The sequence below is a fragment of the Syngnathus typhle genome, linkage group LG1, assembly GCF_033458585.1.
Source record: "Syngnathus typhle isolate RoL2023-S1 ecotype Sweden linkage group LG1, RoL_Styp_1.0, whole genome shotgun sequence".
Taxonomy (NCBI): domain Eukaryota; kingdom Metazoa; phylum Chordata; class Actinopteri; order Syngnathiformes; family Syngnathidae; genus Syngnathus; species Syngnathus typhle.
Window position 1 is genome coordinate 24,836,643 of NC_083738.1, and position 26,975 is coordinate 24,863,617.

The 26,975-nt window shown below is 43.6% G+C and overlaps 2 protein-coding genes across 3 annotated transcripts; both read right to left on the reverse strand.

Annotated features, from left to right (window-relative positions):
* Positions 1 to 1,380: 1,380 nt before the first annotated feature.
* On the reverse strand, positions 1,381 to 18,285 carry LOC133155743 (inactive ubiquitin carboxyl-terminal hydrolase 53). Of its 2 annotated transcripts, XM_061281281.1 has the most exons (18): positions 17,951 to 18,285; positions 14,841 to 15,030; positions 13,756 to 14,205; positions 12,947 to 13,039; positions 12,729 to 12,863; positions 11,546 to 11,656; positions 10,620 to 10,702; positions 10,462 to 10,546; positions 10,203 to 10,349; positions 9,218 to 9,367; positions 8,258 to 8,420; positions 7,848 to 7,997; positions 7,287 to 7,427; positions 5,959 to 6,706; positions 5,490 to 5,548; positions 3,134 to 3,188; positions 2,298 to 2,950; positions 1,381 to 2,228 (listed from the first exon to the last, which is right to left on the reverse strand). In XM_061281281.1, the coding sequence occupies exons 3-18, from the start codon at positions 13,897 to 13,899 to the stop codon at positions 2,149 to 2,151; spliced, it is 2,997 nt and encodes a 998-aa protein (XP_061137265.1). In that variant the 5' UTR covers positions 13,900 to 14,205; positions 14,841 to 15,030; positions 17,951 to 18,285; the 3' UTR covers positions 1,381 to 2,148. The 2 variants fall into 2 exon arrangements, with proteins under 2 accessions (XP_061137265.1, XP_061137257.1); XM_061281273.1 differs by lacking the exon at positions 14,841 to 15,030.
* A 3,754-nt stretch (positions 18,286 to 22,039) lies between these two features.
* LOC133160125 (myozenin-2-like) lies at positions 22,040 to 26,825 on the reverse strand. The gene is made up of 6 exons (XM_061287715.1): positions 26,294 to 26,825; positions 25,874 to 25,963; positions 25,110 to 25,276; positions 23,928 to 24,072; positions 22,647 to 22,821; positions 22,040 to 22,586 (listed from the first exon to the last, which is right to left on the reverse strand). The coding sequence occupies exons 2-6, from the start codon at positions 25,953 to 25,955 to the stop codon at positions 22,394 to 22,396; spliced, it is 762 nt and encodes a 253-aa protein (XP_061143699.1). The 5' UTR covers positions 25,956 to 25,963; positions 26,294 to 26,825; the 3' UTR covers positions 22,040 to 22,393.
* Positions 26,826 to 26,975: the final 150 nt, after the last annotated feature.

Here is a 26,975-nt window from a genome sequence, read left to right on the forward strand (position 1 = left end):
TGGGGGGGATCATTAAATAATATATCATAACAATAATATGTTATTCTCACCAGTTTTCTGAAGCTGAGCCGTGATTGGTTGTGGCCCGTGACCGGCAACTGTGACGTCATTTTCAGTCGACAGCAAGTGGTAAAATGGCCGCCCCTTGAGATGGATAAAACCAGGCAGATTTTATCTGTTTAATTCATATTCCACAAACAATACATTAATCACAATACTGTGTTTTGACTAGTTGGGCTGCACCAAATATATGAGTGCAAAGAAAATGTTCAGGTGGTTATCAAATTTTCTGATATTATCGTCCCCCCGCAAAATTGCTTTCTTTACAATTGTCTCCATATTGATCCATGAACATTTGTGTTGCATCAAAGAAACTAGCATCACTTAAAATTGAAGTACACAATAAATACAGAACTCATGCAAGTGCAAATTATTTCAAGTCAATAACATGTTTTCACATGATTGAGTACCTGTGCACACTTTGCTTGAACGCTTGGCGGCGATCCCGAAGGCTCCCATCGCTCATCTTCAGCAAGGAAAGCCACCTTGGTAATCAAGCGCATCATAAATAATTTCATTTATATTAAGCCTCCTTTTTTATGCTTTATTTCACCGAGAGGCAAGTGATTAATGATCAAACAAAAGAGACCAGATGCACACGGTGTGAAAATACACTTAAATGCTTGTCATACCGAGTTCAAATAAAATATGTCTTTATGTTACTTTACTGATAGTTAATAGATTTATTCAGCCCCAACAAAATTCAGCATGAGGTTTCTCTACCTCTTGTTGTGAAATAAAGCTTGTAAACCTGTTGTGTAATTGTTCAACTGGAGTCTTTTGTTTTTAATTCTAATTTACACTGACCTGGCAAAGAGATGAACTATTAGAACAAACCGTTAATTAAAACTAGGTAGCAATTTCTTTTAAATGGGCAACATAATCAAGGGATGTCACAAATGTACAAAATGGAGTGGAATTACACTTGGTGATAAAACAGTTAGAAAAACGAAATGACCCAAATAAGAGGCAGTTTTAAGATTTTACACTCACCTCGTCCGATGCAAAATGGCGGCCTCCTGCCGCCATGTTCCACTTAAAAGCACTCCTCCAGCGTGGCTTAGTTTTATCTTTCGGTCCTAAGAGATTTGTGCGTCTGAATTTGGGGAGACCTTCATAAATACTGTAAAAGAATCAATTCAACATACCAAATGTAAACGTCTAATGCGTGTAAGGAACACCAGACTTACAAACGTTTGGGTGTAATTGGGTGCACCTAACAGCAGATGGCAGCATAACATTGTGAATATTCTACCTTAGCATCAATTTGACCTTTTTGCAATGTTTTTTAAGCCAACAAACAAAACATTTGTATCCAAGTTTAATTAAAACGGTTTATTTTACTCAACAAGTGGTAATCAATACAAATAAAATAAAATCTCTGGAATCCAAAAGTAAAATTACAAATTACAGCTGATTCAAACCTTGCTTTGGCACTAAAAAAAAATACAAAAAGGCACTGTGTCACTTATTAAACAGTGAACCATGACCAAATAGTACATATATTTAGAACATTTTATTATGACTACAATTACCCGGAACAAAACGCTTGTATTTTCCTACAAAATAAAATAGTACAGTTAGGAGTGTCATCCAGTGCTAAGACTCTGTTTGTGCCACATACTTGCTGCAAAAAAGCATTAATTATTTGTCACCTTAGGAGGGTCAATCTGCCCGGCCTTTATTATTAACACAAAAGAGACAGGAGGAAGACATTGGCACCGGATTCCACCTCGGCCCATTTTGGCTCCTGCCCCTAAATTAGGGAAAGCCTGCTCTGGAGTGCTGCAGTACGCACCTCCCTTTGTGGGTGTACCCATTTATACGAATCCCTAGGATCCATTAATGTACCATAGTTGCTCAGGAGTTGGTACACTTTTGACCTGAAAGCAGGACAGTTCCTTTTTTTTGTACCTTTCTGGTTGTGCAAATTCAGTTTTCATTCAATCTTGTTCAGAGGAGCAATCTGCCACACCACATTCTCGTTCAACACATTCAGTACAACAGTCAGTCGTGATGCATAGTGATTTTTTTCGGAGAGGGAGGCAGTAGGTGTGGTCATCATGTGAGAGGCTCATTTAGCGCCCCCTACAGGAAACCATGCTCATCGAGTCCTTTCGGGGTCACCGGGTTCCACTTTGCAACGGGCTTGTTGGAAGTGGAATAGCCTGCAAAAGCAGAAATAGTAAGACGTATACGCTAACGCTCAGGCGAACCCACTAGAATCGTTGAGGTACCTGGTTGTGGTCGGTGTGCAGGGAGTTGTGATGACTCAGCATTTGACACAGGAAGTCCTCTGGCGTCCACATCGCTCTCCCCTGAAGACGTGTGCTCCTCCGCTCTCATGTATAAGGCGGGCCTTTTATGGTATTTGGCTCGGTAAGTGTCCGTCATGCAGTTATCCACCGAGAAGTAAGTTGTGGGCAGAACCACATCGGGGGAGTCGGCGCCTTCTCGGCCCGGGAGCCGCTCTTCGCTCTCCGAAAAGTCGTTGCGGTCCTGGTCCGAAGACCTGCTGGAGCTGGCGTCGGACGAGAGCCTGCGCTCGGCGGGCGTCTCGATCCAGCGGATGAGGGTGTTGTTTGAGAGTGCAGGGGTGGTGCTTTTGGGACGGCGGGACGGTAGTACTGGCGGTTCTGACAGGCTCGTGTAATCTCCGCCAAAGTGTTTAGGGGGTAGCGGAGGGGGGGAGTTGCGTGCAAAGTCATCATTGCGGAGCTCCTCGTGTTCAGAGAAGCGTCCGAGGTCGTCTGAACTGATCCAATCAGAACTGATAGTCTTTGGCAAGTAAGGCGGAACCGGGCTCACTGGACTATCAATGTTTTCTTCTTTCTCGCTGTCCAGGCCGTTGTTTTCCAAGACTCCAGGAGTGTATCGGAAGGCTCTTTTTCTATTTCAAATAAATAAACAAATGAATATTGGTTAAATAAATACAAATAAAAAATACATAAATCAATTAAAAATAATAAATACAATTATTGAATAAATAAATGAATAAACACACAAAAAATGAATGAATACATAAGCATTTGATTGACTGAAGATTAACATAAACGCATTGAAATCAATTTACCTCTGTAAAGGATTGTTTGAGTCATGCAGGTTCAGAGACTTTTTCCCTAGTTCACCTGGAAAAGAAAAACAAATTTTATATCCAGCACCAAATGGTCCGAAATAAACCTAGCCGACATCTGTCGCAGCTTTGACTTTACAAAGGGAACGATGTGATGATGTTTTAGGCGTGTTATCTAACAGGGGTCACAACGAGGTTCTGCGTCGGGAACGGAAGTATCAGAGCAGCTTGTGCCACCTGGGGGGGGGGGGGGGGGGGGGCGAAGAGGGCACTTCGTACATCCGGTCTAGCCAACGAGCACAGACCCTCCAAGAGGATCTGGCGCCTAATAACATGGCGCCTACTAACATGGAGCTAATAAAGAACTCCAGCAGATTTACAAGAGCAAATAATGAAACGAGATTTGGGAGGCTCAGACTTGTACCTCTTAAAGCCCCTTTGAGTGTTGGCAGCGAATGTATGCACATCAGAGTTCGTTCAAGGAAACAAATATTCGCAAGTTGTTGGAATTCTGCAGTTTAATCTGAAGCGGACATTTTGGGGTCCATTCTTTCCCAATAAACACTTTTGTGACATTTTTAGAATGTAAAACACAGTAAGTGCCTTGATCAAAAATAAAAAATAAATAAATGAAGAACGCTGGGGAACACTGTACTATATGCACAGGTAATGTTTTTTTTTTGTTTAATTTAGTTTGGAAGAACAAGTCTGACCGCCAAAGTGTCCTGACCTTATAGTTTTTGTCTAGTCATCAGATCACCAAGCTAAGTTGGGAAAAAGGTGATCCACGCAAACGGACGACGCAAAGGGAGTGAGCGGCCATCTGCCATGCGTCAGCACTCTCGCTCTCTCAAAGCATTAGAGACTAAATCCTTTGTGCTGGCATGCAATTACGCCGGGGTCAGAACATGCCCCGCCCACTCCGTCCACGGCGCTATTGCGTTTTTAAGCCGCTAAACCCACGAGGCAATTCACAATTTGAGAATGTTGATCTGTGATCTTTCTTCAAAATATAGAGACGTCATTAAATGGCAATATAAAAAAGGGGGCGGGGCTCAATCCTACATCTACCATTGTAATGCTAAAATGTCCGCCCGCTTGAGCGACAACCATAACTCAAGCTTGGCCTCGGCAACTCAAGGACAGACAATTTACGCAAACAGCGATGCGAGGGAATCCATTAGATCAGCCCGTGGGTTCAAACTCATTCCGGCAATATTTGTGCCAGGCACGAGGGGGGCTGGCGGGGTCGCAAGGGTCAAGTGCGAGCAGGAACGTTAATAGCCTCTCCTGTGCGGTTCTACAATGAGCAACCGTGGACGATTTAGCGGCGGCATCAAGTAATCCACACGAGACCCCTCCGTGGTCCTTTTAAACGGGATCTCCGTCCCGCCACGTCTGAATGCCGGCCAGACTGACTCCAGACAGATAAAATGCTAGCATACAACATAAACACCCCACACCTGAAATGTTCTACAAATGGAAAGTGGCTAGCGGATGTTTGTTTACACGAGTGTAAAAGGGGACGACGAGGCCACCATATGGAAAAATCCATAAATCTATTTTCTATACCGCTTATCTTCCATAAGGTCACAAGTGAACTCCAGCCTAACCCGGATTGCTCGGTAATTAAACTTTCCCTCATGGGAAAAGGGAGCAGTCGACTTGAATATTTTGTTCTGGCACAGGTGGCCATGTTGAGGCGATGGACACGCACATGGAGTACTTTGCCAAACAAGTTGAGCAAGTTTCAAGACGGTAGTTTCAAGCTTCTCCACGCACTACTTGTACTCACTCCGCCCTGAATTCAAAACAAAACAAGACCACTACGCCTACATCCGCTAGAAGAAAGAAAAAGAAACAAAATAACTTGGGGGGGGGTCAGAAATGACTTTTAACCCTAGTCTGATGAAAACATTCTTGGCAGAGGTAAGGCTGTTGTTTTTGTGTTTCATTCTGAAACGCAACATGACCTGGCAATAAACACGCCTGCGATTTGGGTTCCCGTCTGAATACACGTTCTGACAGACATTTTCGGCCCAGCTGAGCACAGCTGGGTGGCCCTTACAAGCTCGCTCGCTCACCTTCATCATCATCATCATCAAGATTAACTCAGAGTTTCTGTTGAGGGAATTTCTGTTTTTAACATCGGTGAGCTTTAAAATCATATTACTTCCTGAATTATTTTTTTTCCAAATGATGTTGACAACTTATTCCTCCTTCAATCATTAAGTTATGACAATAATCCAATCAACTGCTCTCATTATAGCACAAAACTAGAAGGGCAAAAGATGATTTTGAATCTTCGGATACATTGGAAATAGTGCCTTTTTTTTTTTTAAAGATAGTGACTTACCAGGAGGAGAGGAAGTTTCCGATTTGTCATCGTCGCTTCCCCTCGGAGGGAATATATCCCTAAAAAAAATAAAATGATTTGTTAATATTACATGAAAGACGTCATACAATTTTCCAGGTGAGTGTGATGTTACGATTAGGGATGTTCGATACCGTTTTTTTCCAAACCGATACCAGTATGAGTACTCAATCTTGTGTAGTCACCGATAGCAAGCACCGATACCACCATGCTAGTTTTGATACACAATATTTACCCAAACAACAATGAGAGATCATTTAAAAATATATATCTTCATACTCCAATCAATATCAATTGCCCGTGAAATTGCACGATACTGGTATCGGACAATGTCGCGAGTACCGATACCGTGAAGTAAGCCCGGTATGGTCACCAATACCTGGGATGTGTACTCCCTACTTTGGATGGCTTTGCTTTTTGATGTAAAAGTGGAATGAATGTATTTAATTACCGTGACAGATGCAGCTCGGGTATGGGCCGTAATTCTTTAGGGGGAAAGTTCTCCACAACGGGCGAGTCCAGATTGGCCGAGCTATTGCTAATTCTGTCGCTGCTCTCGTAGCCGGATTCCGTTCGCTGGATTTTCCAGTTGTCGTAGACTTTAAGAGTCGCCGTGCCCTTCGTCCTGTCCTTGTCACCGTAGCCGCCCCGGCCGAGCGAATCCAGCGAGCTGCGACTGCTGCCGTTTTCGTGCCTCTGGTCGTCCTCGTAGATGGTCATAAGGTTATTGGGCTTGCGCTCCTCCCGGCCACCCGACATCACCTCCCACTCTCGCGTAGGCGACTTGCTGCGAGGCCATCTCCGCTCTGGACCGGCCACCTCGCCGTCGTCGCTTCTTAAAATGCTGTCCACATTGAGCGCCTCCCTCATCGGCTTCCAGGGACGATTGGATCTGCTGCGACCGTTTCCCGCACTCCCGGGACGCCCGCGGGAGTCCTGGCTGCTATCTGTGTCGTAACCGTTGGTGTCCGCTCTCCTGCTGTACTGAGCGCTTCTAACGCCCGCCAAACTGGGTAACACTTGAACCCTCGAGCTGGAGTGAAAGGACTCGTGAGAAGGCCTGCTGCTAAGTTGTGGTGGGCGCTCACTCCGCGTGGGACCTTTCCCCTGACTGCTGTACAGACGAGGCTCTACGTGTTGCCTGAAATTCATTTCCGGGGGGGAGATAGAGCGAGAGTTGGCCCGGTCTTGACCCGGCTCTGTGTGGGAGTAAAACGCATATTGTCAGAGTCAAAGCGGCACACTTTGAAGCAGGTGATACAGAGGCGATAGGATATCGAGTGATGAGAGTGTCCATAATATAAAAAATAAATAAGAAGAATTAAAAAAAAAAAAAGGAAGTCGGGCACACTACCCAAGACACAAATATCATCGGAGTCACTTTTCAAGCAATATGATGTTTGATGATAACCAGAACACTAAAATGTAAGAAAATATAACAAATACAATATAATAAATAACAAATACAATAAATAAAATCTAAATATATTAATAAAATGTTGGTAAAAAATGCACGTGTTGTGCATTTTGTTTTTCGACTGAAGAGGGAAATCAGAGAATTCCAACTGAGCGAGAGCAGGATGAAAGAGAGCTCAGACGGACGTCAGCAGTTAATCCCCGTTCTGACACGTCGCTCCCGAACCCGCGCTTACATAAGGTCCGCTGAATCCGAGACGCGGGCCGTTCTCGTGTGTGTCATAAAAGCTTGAGAATTCTCCCCGTGCGTGTTTTATGCGCGGCATCACATGTACAGGCTGGACATGAGGATGTTTGACCGACCTCTGGAGCGTGATTCCGGCCGGCGATGACCGCTTCGATCAGAGTCTCTTCCAACTGGATGGGCCTCTCTGCCGGCTCGCTGCGTGACTTCTCTTACGATCTCTCGGAATTGACGCTTAGGCTCGTCGGTGCCGATTTTCACTATTAAACAAAATGTATACGATAGCAAGAGTCATGAGGGTACAGAAAGGTGGTTTAAACTTTTTTTTAAATGTTTAAAAAAATAAAAAACATTTTTTTGCCAATTTATTTATTTATTAATATTTATTTTGCTATTTATTTTATTTAACTTTTCTTCTTTTATGTATCTGTAGATTCCAAGTATGCGTGATCATTGACACTTTTTTTTTTTTCCCTGACAGATACCAGTACACAAATCTTGAGTAGTCACCGATACCAAGTGCCGATACCACTAGTAATTAAAGCAATGACAGATTATCTTAAAAATAGACCTATATATTCAATATACCATTTTTCCTTCAAATTGCATGAAATTAATTTTCTACTTCCTGATTGTAAAATGGCCTCAAAAGTACCGCCACCTCAAAATAAGGCTGGTACCTTGCCCACGTCCTCCGCTAGTATGAGCACCGCTGCGGCTAAAGGTGTTTGACGTTTTCTGATGTAACGAGCGTGGGAAACTCAGCAGCGCGTTCAGATTCTCCTTGGTCAGTTCCAGCTTCTTCGGAGACGCAAGTGGAGATGTCACACCTAAACCGGGAAGATGAAAACACATTGTTGCACACGTGAGCCCACCACGCCATGGTTTCAGGCGGGCTGCCACCCGACTTGGACCTGGTCTACGGCCAGCATGGAAGGTTATGAGGAAGATCTTTAAACGGGGATAAAACCTCCCCGAGCTCACAAATCCTGGGGTGTATAATCCAAGAGTGAGATGTTGCTCTCTCTCTCGCTCTCTGCCTGCACGAGATTGACTTCAACACATCCACCATTCCATTTGCATGACTTGCCTTCTTTATTTTCAAGTTTCTTGTACTGGGTTTGCCTCAGGTTCTGTTGTGACGCATCCTCTGGCGTTATGGCGCTGCCATTCGGGTTGGCGTAAAACAGCAGGAGAGGCTGGAAGTGACCTTTAATACATTTGCTGACCACATCTTTCCACCTGGACCCGACCTAAAGTGAGAACATCAGGAGAAAGGACAGCATGTGAAAAAAAAAAAAAATCACAACCACTCCCACATTCAAATAAAAGCCGTGAGCAGCGGCAGATGTCGGAAAAGAAGCCAAAGCATGACTGAAAAGAAAACGAGGATAAAACGCATCCTCGCAGTCCAATTGGCGAGCGCGTGGAACAATCACATTAGCGGGGCTTCGTCAGGTGCCGGCGCAGAGACGCCGCAAAGGCGAGCTGTGGGCTAGCAGATGCCCGTGTGCTTCTTAATTAAGCAAATGAAGATTACAGCGGCGAGATGAGGGCGAGCAGGAGCAACGGAAAGTGTGATAGCTATTGAAAATGCAAGCATGGGAAAATGGAGTACAATAAGCAAAGTATTAAGTCAATAAATAATGTATTTTACAAAGTAGACTATCACGTTGGCTCACAATACATATTTTAAAAAAAGTCAGGCAACTTCAAACGTTGAACTGCATTTAGTTTCATTTGGGAAATTTTTCCAAAGTGTTTCTTTACATAATTAATTACATAGTTAATTAATTGCCTATGCACATTATAAAAAGACGAGTTTGTGCTTGAAGTCACGCAGCCACACAGAATGCGTTCATCTATGGAGGTTCTGCTGTATCTATGGACAATTTGGCGCTGATCCAAATTAGGATTGCGCAGACTTGGCAGCTAGCTTGCCTGAGCTCTGCGCAGTGCGACTTGAGGTGGGCATAAAATGGTGAGCAATTTTGTAGTATTCGACTTTGTTTTGGAAGGCAAAATAATGGTTAGTGTACGACTGAGGCACCTCTTTGACGGTGGCGTCATCGAAGAAGACCCACTTGGAGGTCTTGGTGTGGTAAGCGAAGGCACAGTAGTGGCGGCTGGAGTAGCAGATCATCCCCACCAGCTGCAGCTCACCCTTTTTGGCGTGCTCGTCGGTCACTCTGTAGAAAAGCTGCGCACGCAAAAACAGCGGCTTTAAATCACAACTGGATAAAAGATCCAAGAGTAAACCGGTGAAGTCTAAAGGTTATTTCGAACAAAGTTGCATTGAAGAATTGTCATAAAAGTTCTAATCTCGGTCACGTGATACAGTAGCAAAATTTGAGCGCAAAAATCTAAAAAAAAAAAAAGTCAAAACCTTTTGGGGGACAAATAATTATCCCAAGATTTTTGATTATATATTTTATTTTATTATTTGATTTTATATACTGGTCCATCAAAATATCATTTTGCATGAAACCAGTTTGTGGACCGAAAAATGTTGGGTGACCCCTTACCCAAAACACACACACAAAATATAAATTCCAGAGGGAAACGGCACTAGAATGTCAAAAGATAGGTTCCGTTTAATCCTAACGCGTTTCCTGCTCAGCCGGTTCTCCCCCTCCCAAACAATAGCTCGCAAACAATCTGGGCGGTGGTGGTGGGTCTGCATTTAACACCCAATAATGTCACATTAAACACTCCCGAATGAATCGGGGCTTTTTGCGGCGAGCGCTCGAGAAACATGCGGGAGAGAGGGCTGTCACATAAACAAACTCAACACTTGAGTGCGGAAGTTATGTAACGTGTGAGGAGCCCACCCCCATTTGATTTCCAGCAGCGCTGTACAACTCGCCAACGGCGCTCAAGCTCCTCTGGTAGGGAGGGGATTTGAACCGGTTGACACGAACTAAAAGTAGTGGGGGGCTTTTTGATCAGCGAGGCAGGGAGACCCCGGCGGGGCACCGACTGATTACGCAACGCTCGCAGCTGACGGCGGCGTGTGCGGTGTGTGCGGCACTCACCGCTGACAAGCTGAGGTGAGGCCCCAGCGAGCGTATCACGTCCTCGGTGAGGTCCGACTGGTCCGAATCCCACACGAAGCCGATGGTGACGATCTCTGGGGAGTTCATGAGGACACGTCGGATCCGAATCCTCTGGCCACATTTGCTCTACAGCGGGAAAAGCGGGAAAATAAAAATCCTGAACTCATTCACCACTAGCCCAATTCAAATGGACGTCTATAACCGTCATTGGCAATGAATGAGTTTACGGGACACTTACGGGACAGTTACGGAGGTCTCCGACTGTACACGCCGCTTGTAACAGTTCTCCAAAAGTTTCGTCCTTGCGCTGTAACATCTGTTGGCTGAGGAAGAGGAGAGCCAAACGGACAAGTGAGGCGGACGAGGACGGTAATGAGCATGTTTTGGTTGCTTTACCAGAGCGCGGTGGTGGAGACGTAATGAACCAGCTCTATAAACGGCAGCGGGTCAGATGAGGCCCCGCAGCTACGGCACACAGACTGCAGACGGGGAGACAAAGTGAGCAAAAATGTCCATCATTGTTGCCTGGCCAATTACATTCACTGCTGTAGCGAAAAGGACTCAAGGTTGTAGTGTGCATGCCGGGCCAGCAGTTGGCAGTGTCACAAAAATGTAAATCCCAGATGTAAACATGGTCATTCAGCAAGCAACTTTTTTTTTTTTTTTTAAATAATCCTGAGAAATTGTTAGTTTTTTTTTTTTTTTTTGCTTTCATAAGATCATTAAAGAAAAGTGCTAAAAAATTATGATAATTCTAATTTAGACAGTGGTCTGCAGAATAAGTTATATTAATTATAAAACTGCAGGTTTTTTTTTAAATGAAGAGGCAAAAGGGGAAATTGGAAAATGAAATGTTTTTCTGTAGAAAGGGGCAGGAAATGTGACATTTTCCCTGTGCTCCTTTCCATTACAATCTTGTGTTTTCATACAAACATAATAAAAATGCAATGTAAATCATTTTTTAATGCAAATTTTTTCATGTATTTTAGAGTGAGGTCAAACTGGTTTGTTAAAGCGAGCCAGCATCACGCAAAACCCAGTGGTGTTTGCGTATCTGTGTGTCTCACACACACTCCCTCTCTCTCACACACACACACACACACACACACACACACCATCTGTGATTTAGTGGCTTCTGCTGATGCTGCATTGAAGAACCTGAGTCCAATCAAATCGGCCTTACTCCACTGAGGCCGCCCGCTATCAGAAGGTGACGGATTGGACTCGCACAGTCTCGGACGTTGATTGATGCGCGCGCCTTGCGAGTTGGGGTTTCCGGCATTGGCGCAAGCGAATTGCGAGCGAAATCACGTCCTACTGACCTGCTCGTAAAGCGACATGGCAAACTTCTGATGGGTGATGCAAGACTTTGAGGTGCACGCGTCCGTCTCCTCGGGCACGATGTGCAAGTGGATTCTCTCCAGTATATTTTCCTGTCACACAATATTACATCAATCAACAACAAGCCCAAAAAACAGCCTGGCTAAGAGCGCCCAGTCAGCTTTGGGATGGGACAGAGCGAGGTGAAATTCAGGCATAAGGTTTCAAAGGCAAGCGCGCGGTGACTCAGGTGTTGTCAGGTCTCCACGTGATAAAATATTCAAGACTGCATGGTTGCAGCTTCACAGCCAGTTCATCTTACAACGGATGCTCAATTCTCCAGTGGCGTGCCAAGAGTTCAAGCGTAAAGATCTGTGAGCAATTAACGTTGTTGCAAAAAAAACTTTGCCGCAGAGCCATTGTAAATAAAGCTAGATTTATTTATTTCCTTATTTGCTCAATTAGTACTCATCAAGATGTTTTAGGATGGTTATTATTATTATTATTATTATTATTATTATTATTATTATTATTATTATTATTATTATTATTATTAGTATCTATATTCATTTTAAATAATAATAATAATAATAACTGTTATTATTACTATTATTATCCTTGACTAATGAATTCTTCATTCATTATTGTTTTAATATTCATATTAATTTTAAATTATTATTATTATTAATAATAATATTATTATCCTAATGAATTCTTCATCAGTGGTATCGATACTCGCCCATATCCCAAAAAATAAATGTCAAACTCAGAGACACGAGATGAGGGGAAAAAAATAAAAAATAAAAACCTGCAGTTCCCGCGATTCTCACAGGTGCCATTTGGCTCATGAGTTAAGCCCCTCGAACCAAAGCGGCAGCACCTAGCAAAGATTCGGCCTATCTGCTTCGGTTGTCTATACTAGTCCTTTCTATTTTGTTATCTTTTTTATTTGCTTTAAAATCAACACATTCGTCGTAACGCAGAAGTGATGCAATCCTCAGCACTTATATAATCTGTCATCTCGATATTTAGCGGCAACCTGCTAGGGGGCTCGATGGGAGAGGAAAGGAGAGACAGAAGCTCTTTTCTGTGACCTCGCCAAACAGTTTGTTGCGGTACACACGGGTACACACACTCTCCCGGTTACGCTCGTTTCCCTCCCGAGGGGTTTCCAGAGGAACTTACAAAGCACTCTGCGGCATCGTCCATGAAGCCCAGCTGGAAGCGCTGCTCGTCCTTAAAGGTCTCGGCCAAGGCGTGACGCAGGTTGTCTGAAGGCAGCGCTCGCTCCCGACTGTGCTGGAACTGGGAGAAAATGCCCTGAGGAGAGAGAGAGAGGGGGGGGGGGGGGGGTGTTGGTGCAAAAAAACCAGAAAATTGCTTTTCCCCGAAACACTCTTTACCTTTAATGCGCAAAAAATGCACGACTCGCCTAAACAGAAGTGGCCTGGTAGCTGCCTCAAGCTTCGTCTGAAGATGTCAAGCTGCCAAAGAACCTACACAATTGGACACAAAACAAACATTGTTTTGCATTTCCAAGGTCTTCCAGAAGAGAAACCACGCCGGCAGGGGGGGGGAGACTGCTCATCTCCAACCAGCTCATCTGCCGCCTCACCCCGTGAGTCATGCAGGGCTGGAGGGTGACCTCACTCCAGGCGGCTGACTGGAAAACCATGAGGCAACCCGGCAGCCAACACCCCACCAGTCACACAACACAACCGTCAAGTGTATTGTTTCGTCGTACAACACGGGGGGGGACTAAAACGACTTGACGTTCAGCCTTGGCAAAGACAAAAATAAATGTAGAGACTGGATTGTGAATAATAAAAATAATAATAATAATTGAGAGAAATGTCATTTTAAGCATTTCCAGGGTAGAGGCAGTGTTATTATATTTTAAGGGGATGACGCAATTCTGGAACAGGTGTGTGAGCTTTAACCCTCGAGTATTACGTCACTGACGTCACCTAATTCCGAGTTTCCCAACTGTTTGTCACAAAGCGCATAGTTTAGAATGAGTCAAAAAGAGGGTTTTTTTTGTGAACAGAGCCTGAGTGTTACATTTTCTAATTTACCTCAGATATTTAATTTATTGTTCAATTCTAGTTGTTGATCGCTCATCGCACTCTAATAAACCGTCACACAGCATTTGGAACTCAATCTAATGAACCAGCACGCCGGCTAGATGTTAGCGGAACAAGCCGAGTCGTACCTGCACGGCGCTGTTGAGAAAGCAGCTGTTCTGGCCCGGTTCGTTCAGCAGTCCTTTGGTGGGGGCCAGAGACATCATGCTCCCCGGCTGGTAGCCCTTCCCCAGATTGCTTCCGGGCTTCCTGAACAACCTGAGTAATGCCATCGGGTTTACTTGAAGGAGTAAAGTGACCCCTGAAAAAGTCTGGGGCTATGTAATCCCACGAGCTGTAGATGTCCTGCTACTCATGGGCCACTAGTCCATGTCTTGCGTGCATGAGGAAGGTCTAAAAACCAAAAGGTGGGTCCGAGGATTGGGGGGGGGGGGTTGTTTTATAATCCAAGTAACACGTCTGTGAGGTTTACTGGTCCACAGGTGAGATGTCTTCTAACCACTGAGGACTCTTCTTGCCACATATTTGTGATGCTTCTTCTCAGGACATTCAGCGGTCTGAAGATCCACGTTCAGCTTCTGTCCAAAACAACCACAATGAGATCATTTGGATTTCACAACCTGGCCAGGAATCTTGTCTATCATTAACATTCATAAATTTTCGATAGCGGCCTTTGGAAATAAAATATTCCCCACCCTTGGACCAACTGAAGCTTTTAAGGAATGTCAACAAAGCTTGCACATTAACTTTTACAAACAGCTCTTAAAACAGAGGACAAGGTCGAGTCGGAGCGCGTACCCGGCAACGGCGGCGCTTTCACGTCCGCTTGCTTTCACTGAGCGTTGACAAACAAAACGTTTGTCAAGCCGAAACAGAAAAAAACGGACTCGCGGTAGCCGGGACATGTCACCAATAGAATCTCATTATTGTCATTCATTAATCTTCTGGTCTATGCGACACATTAACCAAGACGAATGTAGAACAAAGATGGCCGAACATGTTTATGTACAAAGACCAAAAGAAAACTCGAACGTAACCGCAAGGTTTTTAGCCAAAACCAGTCCGACAACATTTGCCATTGTGGTATTTCGAGAATCCCGGACAGATGACAACACGGCAAGCATGGAAGAAGCCATTTGAGTTGAAACGCTGCTTTGACACTCATCATCCTCGTGCGATTCAATTAAAGAGTGGCGGGGGAGTGGGCACGTACTTTGCAGCCCGGCCTCCATGGCAACGGGATTCCGAAGCAATCACTTAAGCTCGGAGTTGCTTAAGAGTTTTGCAGATTAGTTTCAGGTCTGGCGGGAAGAGTGGAACGCGGCGCCGTCCCGCCACTGCTGTACGCCGAGCGCCGCACTCGAAAGCGGCAGCTATTATCAGGTGTGACGAGGTCAAAGGGGCTGTAAAAAAACACCTGCCAATCATTTTGACACCCTAAATACAAAGAGTCAATCCATGTATGACGCTTGTATCAAAATAATTTTGAAATACGTCTTAGCTAAGATGCTAGCTAGTAGCAATGAAGATATTTCACAGAGATCATTTAAATTTCACGGCTAGCTAGCCATGACATATTTTTTTGTCCGACACAGCATTTCGAAATTGACCCCCGACACATTTTTAGACTGAGCCGGACCAGGTTACAAGCCACAGAGGTCAAAGGGGCGCATGGCGAAAGAGTGACAAGCCAGCATCGGCATTCTTACAGCCTGCCGTCATCTGCCATTTTACGATTGTCTAATAAAAACCCAATCTCCATGAGAAAATCGGATCCCCTTGAAATCAATTTCAGCGGCTCGGTCGCCGGCTTGCGTTTATCCATTGGGCAACAACCGACAGCTCAACAGACCGAAATGATCGTTTTTCCCTCCATCGAAATCACATTTTCCCCCAGCATTGACTCATGGAATGCCGACGGATGGAGAGCAGTCTACTTAATACGCGATAAAAAGGAAACCATTGATCCCAGTATGGAAATTGGGTCACTGCATCAGCTGGATCAGAACACACACAAAAAAAAAAACATGAATAGCAGAGAACAGAACAATCAGGCAAACACGACCAATCCAAAATGGGTTTAAACTTTTTAAGGGACATTTTGTGACGACTAACGGAAGAGATTTATGCAGGCTTGAAATGAAAACGGAATAAATACTCTGAGCTGCCCAGTTTTATAAGCAAATATGATTTGTTCTGTTTCTTTTAAGGGGAAGTCCGGAAGCCCGCCAATAAAAAGGTTCGCCCAGGAATTGTCAAGCGAAAAAAAGTCCAGACCTTCTTTCTCTCCGGTCATTTAGAAAATATACAAGCTAGCGCCTCGGAGCAATCGCGCGAAGAGGCGCATCAGCAAGTCTGGACTGGGAGGGCCGAGGGAGTTGAAGCTTTGGCGCCAAGTCATCGGCATTTGATCAACTGATGGACGAGCTCGTTAGGAAAGGCCCGCATTTGCGCGGGAGGCAGGAATTCCCGATGACACTATACAAAATCGGATCCATTTTTTTCCCCGTGGGAATTTCCTGAACTCCTGTTCAGATGGCTGAATGTGCTTTCAAAAAGAAATACAGTTTATTTCCCGACACACAGAAGGTGGCTGTGGAGCCTTTCGGACAACAATGCCACGTTCGGGCCTGCGGAACAGATCGGATCACCCACAGGGCGCTGACTCACTCGCTATTCCTCCTCGCTGTTGTCCAGCAGAGGAAAGGCTACAACAACACAAAAGCACATGTTCCGGGATCCAAGACTTCCCACTCGTGTGAACAAGAGCAAACTCTTGCTTTCCTTTTCACTTAAAACCAATCGGTCAAAAATTGAAATCAAACAGTAACCAAGTCAAGACTTTGTTAATCAATCCCCCTGAAAAAAATAATAGAGTATGCATTTCTCCTAGGGCTGTGCAATTCATCGAAATTCAATTACAATTATTACATGATTACAAAATTGGCATAATCGTCAGAAAAATGATTAATAGACACAAATTTTTGTTCAAACAAGGACGCTATACTTGAATTTATACAGTACATTTATTTGCATTAAAGGAACTTTCATAATTATTGTGTTTCAAAGAAATGTTATAACAAAAATAAACGATTGTTTACATAATCATGATTTCAATTATTACCGAAATAATCGAGATTCAGTAACCTAAGTATTCATAAACAAAGGCCTTTAAGCGGCAGTGAATTTATATAGCAACATTTGAGCAATTGGAGTGGAAGATATTATTTATTTTGGGGGGGCGGGGGGGCAATGCCAGGGAATGATTCGCATACTGCCACTACTTTTCATGTCAAGAATTCCAACATGTCAGTTTCCTTTTAGTCCTAAAGTGTGTCACTTCAGCAGCTACCATCTTGACCCCCCAGTAACCTAATTTTTGTCCTTCCAGAATGATGCCAGCAGACTTTTCCCGCAGAGCTCTTGCAGGGCAAACAAAATTCAAACAGAAAAGACAAAAAACAGGTTTGTCGACATGCTTCTAACTCCCTTTTGAAAGACAGAAATCGACCATAATGGTGTCATTCACGATGACCCGTACAGCTCAGATAACGCCATTGGATCACGACACTTTTGGTTTTTAAACCAGATAAAGCAAACATTGCATCGTGCAGGTTGTTGCAGGTGGTCGTCCATCTATTTTATGTTCCAGGGTACAACCTGGAACACGTCACAAATTATTAACGCCACACAAGAAGGCCAGAGTTGGGATTCGAACCCAGAACCTCGAGTGTTTCTTTAAAACTGCCCATGTGAGAACATTTTGACCACTTTTAGCATTCGTTCTTTCTTTTAATACTTTAAAGTCGACATTCCATTGTGTCTGCTACTCATACTGTTAGTGTGGCTATACTGTTTAATAATTATTCAAGTTTATCGTTTAATTGGTCGTCTATCCTTTTGTCCACATGTAAATAAAGCCGCAGTGAAAGTGTATATCTGGTGTTTTGTTGGAACTGCCGTTTATTCATACTTAATTCTTTAAAAACGCAAATTGTCAAGTAGGTTTTGGACGATTCTTTTTTTGTAACTTTGCCCTCCGACTTGTTTTACTACCACACGAGTGAACACTTGACTTGGCTGGCAATCAACATACGACAGAGGTGTGTAAACAACAAACTTTTTTTTTCCGCACGAGATGAACCTTGACGTCGCTTTATATTTGGCTTAATTCGTTAGTTATGCTTATAATGCTTCACTTTGTTTCATATACTAGTCGACCTGACTTCCTGATTCTTGCGCTTACCTGCGTTCAGGTACAACACGCAGTACTCCAATATAAACAATAATTATAAAATAAAAAAATCTAGAAAATGAATTTACCTTGGCGATAGTCCGAAATAGACGTGCTTGCAATATCTTCAAAAGCAAGAGTTGCGAAATTGAAAAGTGGGAGGAGACGTAGGGAAAAACCGCAAACTTCCGTCCTTGTTTTCAACTCCAAATGTCGCCTTTCTTGTGACAAATAATTCCTTTTACGGTTTGAAGCGGATTTGCTTTGAAGGCTGCGATGAGGAAGAGGAAGGGAGGCTGGTTCAGCGGCGGTAGTCCCGGACGAGGCACCATAAACGGACCGGTCCACTTTGTTGCTTTCGGCACCTGAACTGGATTCGAGATGTTTTTCGAGGAGAGATGGACGAGATGTCCAAGTCAAGCCACGCCCCTTCCTCCTCGAACTCTCCTTCCTGCGGCGTGCTACGCACTCACGCGTGTACATACACACTTGCACAAGTTGCACATTGCATGCACATTTGCTATTTCTGCGCTACTGTGTGTCAGCGAATGATTAAACGGGACGGGGGTGAAGGGGGGGTCGTTGTTAAATATTGACTGGCCATGGCGCAGTTGTACGGATTGCATATTTGTTGTATTTATTTATTTTTTTCCAACGGAGCACAGCGGAGGCGAAAGTGACATCTGCAGACTCTCGTTAGCCAGACGCCATCTGCGTTATGAACTCGTGTTATGTAAAAGCGACGTACAGTTAAAGCCCAACACACTTAAAAAAAAAAAAAAAAAAAATCTTTGTTGTCAACTGTATGTGTTAAATACTTTCTTGTTTAGGTATACAGTAATCCCTCGTTTATCGCGGATAATTGGTTCCAAAAACCACCCGAGATAAGTGAAATCCGCGAAGTACGGTCACCAACAGGAAGTACTGGGCAGGCTAACGAGTTAGCGGAAAGATGCTAATTCGCGATCGTGCTAACACGCGAAAACGGACTTCTAAAGAAATGTAAACAAATATTTGGAGCAATACTACATTGTCCCAAAGGTTAGACACACCTTCCCTCAATTTAGTAGTTTTATTTTGACTTTTAAATGTTTTTTTTTTTTTTTTGGACAAAAAAATTGCGATGTAGTGAAGCCGCAATAAACGAAACTCGAAGTAGCGAGGGATCACTGTACTTTAATGACTAACTTTTCCACTGCCGAACATTCCTCAACTGCACTAATGGTTTGACCTGCAATCCATGTTTGAAATATGCTACATAAATTTTATTATTATTATTATGTACAGTTTTCATGTTGTGTTTGAGATAAATAAAAATCAATCGATATTCCACAATTTTAAAAACACCATTCAACTTTCTGACATATAGTGTCCATCAAAAGTGAGCGTTTCAAGAAAAGAATGTACTGCTCGCCACTTGTATTGGATCCCGTTGCATTTGCAAGTCGTGTAAATCCACTTTCAAGTAAATCAAGGCAAAAAGGAAAAGCGCTTGTGTTGATGTAGTGTTTGTGTGAAGAGGGGTCACAATGTATCAGGAGAGTCCAGTCTTTCCCCAGGAAGTACTTGAAAGGAGTCCATTGAAAGACCAAGCTATTTCCTTCCATGCATTTCCCCGGGGAACATATAACACTTCCTTTTGAAATAATTTAAAAGTTTCGGAGCGTGGCGATAACGCTTTAAATGACTGTAGCCCTCTTGTGACTTTTTTTTTTCAAATAAATATTGCCTCCCTTTTAATGTAGATAATTTATTTTCTAACAAGCCCACGTAGTGTCCGTTTGTTATTCTCCCTCACGATCGACATTCATTAATTTTCTAACAGATTTTATTACAATAGACTCACGTTGGTTAATAGTTGTTATATTTCCTCCTCACCACTAGGGGGCACGTCAGAGCGCAAGAATGTTCATATAACGTCGAGAAAGTGTAAATGCATTTAATTGACAAGAACTATTCTGCTACGTTTGTAAACATTTTAAATGATTAAATTAAGTCTTCAGAAGTTTTTCAACAACATCTTCCCTGCTTCCATCTGTGGGAAAGAAGCTTTCATGTGTCTGCTGCCATGATGACTTTGTGGCTCATTATTTCCTGACTCACTAAGAGCATGCTGATGATGTGACGTGATGATGTGCTTTTTCTTTCTTTGAGGTCACCCAATGCAGAAAAGTGGATGATATAAGCATCACTCCCTTGTTGGCACTTGACCGTCTGGTGCTGGCATGCAGCCATGTCTGCAAAATTTGCATCAATGCATATAAACCTATTCCAACGGCCCAGCACGTTTATAAACTCATGTAACACTTCAAAAAAATATTTACTTTCACATTTTAAGAAGCACCAGTCCAGAACGACCAACAAAACGCCATAGCAGAATGTGGTGTTCAAAAACGAGTCTGAAGTTAGAAAGGTAAAAAAACCTAATAATTGTATAAAAACAAACAATTGTAAAGGTTAAATAATAATATATCATACTTGAAAGTGAAATACAACTGAACTGTACTGAGAAAATGTGTTGTACCGGAATAAAAAAAAAAAGCTAAACATACAATTTGGATAATTAATTCAGTGATACTTTCACGTACCACTAGAGGGAGCTCATGTACCACTGTTAGTACCACACTGGGAAAATATTTGACATAGAAGGAAAACACAATTGGTTCTAATGGAAGATGAATTGTGTCAAGGACTCCCTCGACTACAGGTTGTGTTTGTACCGCGACTCTAATTGGTCCCTTGGGCGTCCAAACAAATATTTCCATGCCAATAATTCATGGGCAACACGCTGCGGCCAGTTCACCTCATCTCAGGAGCTCACAAAGTTACCAAACACCACCCCGGCTGACTCGCAGTTTTGTATTTTTAGATATCCCAAAAGGCTTTGCACTTTCCCAGGAGAACGGACACCTGCTGCGAGCGTCCATCAGTTGTTCGAGGGCTGTGTGCCCTCGCGTCTTTTCCTCCACTTGACCCGCGTACGCAAAGGATGGCGTCATTTAGCCGCCGTCAGCACGCTCGCTTGGCATTGAGCTCCTGACTGTAACCCGAGGGAGCGAAGACAACAACAGGGAAACTGCTGATGGCGCTCCAGGGAAGGGCGGACGGTCGGCCACCTGATGCAACCTGATGCGAAACTTTCCAGCAAATGACTACGATTAAAATGAAACAAAAAATTAGACGCATCAACTTTTCATATTTTGACTTGTTTACAAGTTAATAAATAAATCCGCCTTCCTTTTTCTGGCTTAAAAACAAAATAAACTCAGTACATAGTTGATAATCCTGCGTCCGATTGTGACTGCGCTGCCTCATGCCAAGAGAAACACGCCTGCGGGGAAAGCAGTCAGACACTAATAATCGAATTGTCTGGCTTCCCTCCACCCTCCTTGACCGGTGGAACTACGCCGCCCGTGCCAATATAATTTCCTGTTTGGGCCTTTTGATAAACGCTCAAATCGCAGTTCACGTGGAGTTGATGCATCTGTTTGAATGCAGAGGGGCACTAAATATATTTACAAGTCTCGACTTCCTGAAAGAGACCAGTGAGTCAGATTGGAGAGTGAGGGGTGGGTGGGTGGTTGGTAAAGGGAGTGGCAGCATTCCAAGCTGTCTCTGAATAACGTTTGGAATGTGAGATGCCCGATTCTGGCACAATAAAGTACATTTAAATCAAGAGAGGTAATATATCGTTTTTATTTACAGTCGTCCCTCGCCCTATCGTGGCTCACTTGTTGCGCTTTCAGTGGATCGTAGATTTTTCAATCGATGAGTGAAACGATTCCCTGACGCGAGGTTGCGCAGTTGCATGTCCGGCACGGCAAAGCCTCGTGGGAGTTGGGGCTAATTTTAGGCGCGCTAGCAAGAAATGGTTCGCACTTGGCAGACTAAGGCCAAAGGAACCTCATTTTGGAAAAACAGTTTTGGCCTTAAGACTGTTGTTTCTGGGCCAAAAGAAGACCCTGCTATGTGGGGGTACTGTCAACAGGTACAGGAATTACAAGAAAGTACCGTAATCTTTTTGTGCTTAACTCATTCACTCCCATGGACGGCTATAGACATCAAAAATCCATTTTAACTGGGCTGGTAGTCAATGAGTTAATTGGAGGTGTTATTTACTGTGACATATTTGTTGCGTAATTCTTCGCCCAAACAAGCAACAACGAAAAAGATGAATGTGAATTTGTGAATTGGACATGATTTTATTGAACAAAAATATCTCAGCACTTTATCATATATTTAACATCCATGCTGAAGGAAAGATGACCGCACTGGATCTGACTGTTGACCAAAGTCAGTTGCTAAATATTTCTTGTAATGTGTCATTCTGTAATCAAAACGGGCGCTAGCTCATTTCCCGTTAGATTAGCACTTTAAGTCCAGAACATCGTATTGAATTAATTACAAACCAAAACTGGCATTGAGGAAAAAAAATGGGCCATCAATATTTTTGTCAGGCAAAACTATTCAAAGAGGGGATTTTTGCAAAGTGGATTCATATGATGAGAGAGTTAGAAGTGTTCTGAACAGGTTCAAAGGTCATCTGACTCTGGCGGGGGGTGGAGGGCAAGCGAAGGGCCTGTGGATCCCCACCCCTGAGCAGCCCTGTTGAAGGAAGGTCGACTTCTGAGCTCGGGGAAGTCGGGCAAGACGGTTTCCGCCATCGCGTTCTGGACGCCGGCGTGCCCGTGCACCTCGGCAAAGCCGCCAAACGGGATGGCGCATCTGGAGGTGACAGTAAGTCAGCAAAAGGGGGACGCTTGCCCGAGCTTTTGACATTCTCACCTATTGAAGCTTTTGTAGCCCGGCAGGTCCGCTGGTGGTTCCGGTAAAGGGACGAGAGTATCGATAGGTGCCGATTTCATGACAAGAGCTCGATCCCACGGCGAGTGGTAAGACTTTGGGATGACTGTGCTGTTGAATTTTTCCGGAGGGACATCTTTTAAAGGACCACCATAGCCTGGGGGTTTACAAAGCACAGAGTAGATGCTGATTGAGCTACCAAGTCTTTTTTTTTCTGTAATATTTTACTTTTTTTTTTTTTTTTTTAAAAGGGAACGTGAAGTACAAAAAAAATCAATACAAAATGTTGTATCCACCCGCCCATAGTCTTAACATTGCATTCTGGATAATATTGCATTTGTGGTTTATGAATTCAGCAGAAAAATTGAACTGTTTTGAGCCATTTCAAAGGGCGGCCATTTTGCCTCACAGAGCAAATATATTATTTCCATTTTAAAAATGAATAATGAATTCAAAACAAATTGTGGTTATTTCATTTTTAAAAAAGACTACACATATATTGAATCTTCACAATTACAAACTCACTCAATGACTTCTGAGGTCTGCATTTGTCGGACCCGTCGTTCAAAGCAAACATGGTGATGCAGCATTTTGCTGTTATGCTGCGAGCAGATAGAAGAAACTTCCAATTGAAGCTAAGTCAGCCCCAAACAAAGCTGCCTTGCCATGTGTCCAAGAGAGACAGAGGCAGGCCTATCCCGAGCACTATCCTTCAAAGCCAGTGCCTCGTGGGGGGGCGAGGGGTTGGGGAAGAGGTTACATAACCAGGGGAGACTTCATGTCACATCCGAAGCGCTCACAATGAACAATCCTCTTTCCTGAGTTGATGTTTTGCCCCCAGGGCGGAAGCAGCACAGACCAAACAGACCTGTGGGAAGTCTACAGCAGATGATCGGAGCACATGGGGCGGTGGAAAGGGGTAGGGGAGCGTTATCAAACAGGAAATGCTCAGCACGGGGCAAAACGCGTACTCGGAAGACAGTCCGCTGATTGCGGCGGAAAAGAGACGATACCCTAAATGTGAGCGGATTTGGGGGCAAAACAATTTAAATGATAATTTGGTGAGTCAAGTCCATCACAGAACTCACAGGTTATTTATTTTCTTAAGTTTCCCCTCTTGGTATACTTAGTTCATTATTTGTTTGCATTTCCCCCGAAAAAATGTCATGGTGAAAAATCTTTTGGGTACGACTTCTTGAGATTTGTCTAAAAATGTAACATTCTAAAAATGGCTCTCAATTCTCCGACGTCTGCGTCACCTACCAGGGGCAATGCTGTGCGGATCTGGCACTGTTTCAGTTCCTGAAGAAAACTTCTGTGGGCAGGCCCGGTCCACGCCTGAGTTCTTCTCAGCAGAATTATGCTCTTCCGTGGAATTGACGTTATCAGCTCGCGCCTCCGTCGTGTTCTAGAAGAACATCAAAAACAAATTGTTTTCCTCACGTCCTGCGGCCCAGTCATTGCCGTCAAGGATGTTGATGATGATTCACTCCAGAACATTCTGAGGAAATGTTGACAACTTGAAACTAAATCCCGCAATTCACCCTCGAGCAATTAACAAAACAAAACTATACGAGTCCATCTCACTTCAAAGAGTGAGGGGTGGTGGTGGGGGGGCGCACTTCCTACCATTAAAATCTAAGCCAAAATTAACACACACACACACACACACGCACACACACACAATTAGACAAATTTGTAAAACAGATGCTACTTGTTAGCCTGTTCTGTTAGCATTAAGCTAGCAAACCCATACGGAAGACAAAGCATTTAAAAGATTGTGTTGTATATTTAGTTTTTGAGTAAACTTCAACTGGGAGTGGTATTCAGCTTCCTTCCACTAAAATCAAGCCAAAATTAACAAGCACACACACAAAATATCGCTTTGCTTAAAGCACAGGTGTCAAACTCAAGGCCCGGGAGCCAGATACGGCCCGGCACATCATTTAATGTGGCCCGCGAAGACAAATTGTGCATCAAATTCGTGTCATTACTAGAATTGCAAATTGTCTTCACGTTCAATAATATATATATATTTTTAATATTTGACCAGTTTTTACCCGTCTGATTTGAAAACGAGTTATTTGTCAGTTTTGTTACTTTTACTGTATATAATATGAGGTGTTCATACATTTATTTGGGTTGACAGTCATAATGGCCCTCCGAAAGAAGCTATGACGACAATGCCGCCTGCGAAAAAAAGGAGTTTGACACCCCTGGCTTAAAGGGTTACAAATTACAATGCTGTAAAACAGATGCTATTTGTTAGCCTGTCTATTGCGGGTGCATTTGTAATTAAAGCAAAATTGTGCATTTAAAAGTTTGCTTTATGTTTAGTTTTCGGGTATACTTCAACTGGGAGTGATATTAAAAAGCTTTTTGGGGGGGGTCAGGGCGGTATTGAAAGGTTAAATAGGTACAGAGCAAAATGCAATCCATGCCTACGTTGCGCTGCGAGTTGACGTCATTGCGGGCGTTTTCAAAGGTGTACTTGTCCGCGCGTTGTTGGCGCATCTTGAAGAGCCGCGAGCCCCGATTGGACTCCAGGGACAGCTCCTCCAGCATGATGTCCTGAGGCACGCTCACCTTCTTGCCGAGATCCACCTCCATGTCTGCGCACAAAAAACGAGAGCGTTTTGGAAGGCCGCGAGCATGCCCGAGCGTCTCTCAGCTGTCGGTATCATCGGAGGCCTCCTCCTGCCAGACGACAGTTGTCCTCGCCTCAAATAACATGTCCGAGACCACCACGACAAAGGGATTGGTTACTCCGGGGCAGTAAAAGTCTTCATTTGTTTATTTATAGACAGCCTCGGGTTGGTCAACTAAGTAGCGGGTGAATGAGTGAATGAATATATCCATCCATTGTCATGGTTTCATGAAATCAAATACACAACACATTCATAAGCTGGAGCGACTTCCGAGTGAAAAGCGGCATTTAGAATTGTGAGCTAAGAGATTTTTGTGGTATTGTGCTTTTTACATATGATTTGAATAACTGGGTCAGCAATCACGGTATGCAAAACGTGACTGGCTGTTAGCTAGCAAATGCAAATTAGCGCGTGAGATAGAAGTAGACTAAATAAGCTCAGCAAATTGGGGGGTTTTACTGAATAAAAAATGGATACTACAAGGTTCTTGAGAAAGCCCAATTGTAGATTGCAAATCTTGGGCCAGTGAGATGCTGCGACACTGCTAAAAAGTTTCTTTACCTTCCAAAGCTTGAATCTCCCTGCATATCGCCGCGGCCTGAGCTTTCCTCTCTGCGGTCGTCATGGTCGAGAAACGCGACATGGCTGCCCCTGGGAATTATGGAAGACACATTAGGATGACCTCGACATCAAGCTGACTTACCAGGGCAAAGAAAAGGGCAAAGTTAACGCATCTCTTTAAATAACCTCAGGCCGTTAAACTGCAAACACATGCTCGTCGGACAGTGCGAAACGGCCGCGTCAGGTCGCGCCAATCGATGCGTGTCGAGAATGGCCAAACGAGAACAATTGGCTCATTTCACAAAGGACGACAGGTGTCCTCATACTTTAGTCTGTTCCCATTTTTGGAAGGGAAGCGGTGTGAATGGCAGGATGAAAAATGCACAATAAAAGTATCACCTGAGCAGATGGGTCGCTTACCTGCACTGAAGGAGCCTGCTGGTTCTCTAGAAGTGCAGGAGAAGGGTGGATGGTGTGAGCCCAGTGGGCAATTCCACGGGGATCAGGGGAAGGGTCGGAGGTCTACGCCTCGACCTCACAAAGCGACTGAATGAGTGGGCGGCTGGGTGTCAGTTGGGTGTCATTGCTACAAGTGAAGGAGGCCTAACTAAATTTAGAGCAGTACAGTGTCTTGGTCAGCAGGGCGGGCTACACACTGATCTTTCAGAATCAGTCGGATTCTTTAGGCAACTGCAGAAATGCATTTTGGGGTCCTTTAAAGCGGAGGTTCTCAACCATCACCTTTCGACAAATAAATAAAGGAACGTGACTTTTTCGTTGAACACAGTAATGGCTGCAAAGCAATTTGAAAAATTCATTTTCATCAAACTGTTTTTGGTTTTTAATGTTTAATCCATTTAATTTAACATGGTACTCATTGGCTAGTGAAACAGATATTTAATGTTTTTTGAAAATAAAGCCCAATGTTTTGAATAAAAGAAAATATATAGATAGATAGATAGATAGATAGATAGATAGATAGATAGATAGATAGATAGATAGATAGATAGATAGATAGATAGATAGATAGATAGATAGATAGATAGATAGATAGATAGATAGATAGATAGATAGATAGATAGATAGATAGATAGATAGATAG

What these genes read in the sequence shown, in the direction of transcription:
- LOC133155743 (XM_061281273.1), bottom strand. Translation starts at nt 13,899, where the DNA reads ATGGCATTACTCAGGTTGTTCAGGAAGCCCGGAAGCAATCTGGGGAAG. An exon ending in TTCTCAACAGCGCCGTGCAG is followed by an intron (nt 13,040 to 13,755) that starts GTACGACTCGGC and finishes CCAATTGTGTAG; the next exon opens with GTTCTTTGGCAGCTTGACAT. An exon ending in TCAAACAATCCTTTACAGAG is followed by an intron (nt 2,951 to 3,133) that starts GTAAATTGATTT and finishes TATTTGAAATAG; the next exon opens with AAAAAGAGCCTTCCGATACA.
- LOC133160125 (XM_061287715.1), bottom strand. Translation starts at nt 25,955, where the DNA reads ATGTCGCGTTTCTCGACCATGACGACCGCAGAGAGGAAAGCTCAGGCC. An exon ending in GGAGATTCAAGCTTTGGAAG is followed by an intron (nt 25,277 to 25,873) that starts GTAAAGAAACTT and finishes TTTTGTGCGCAG; the next exon opens with ACATGGAGGTGGATCTCGGC. An exon ending in GGCTACAAAAGCTTCAATAG is followed by an intron (nt 22,587 to 22,646) that starts GTGAGAATGTCA and finishes TGTCACCTCCAG; the next exon opens with ATGCGCCATCCCGTTTGGCG.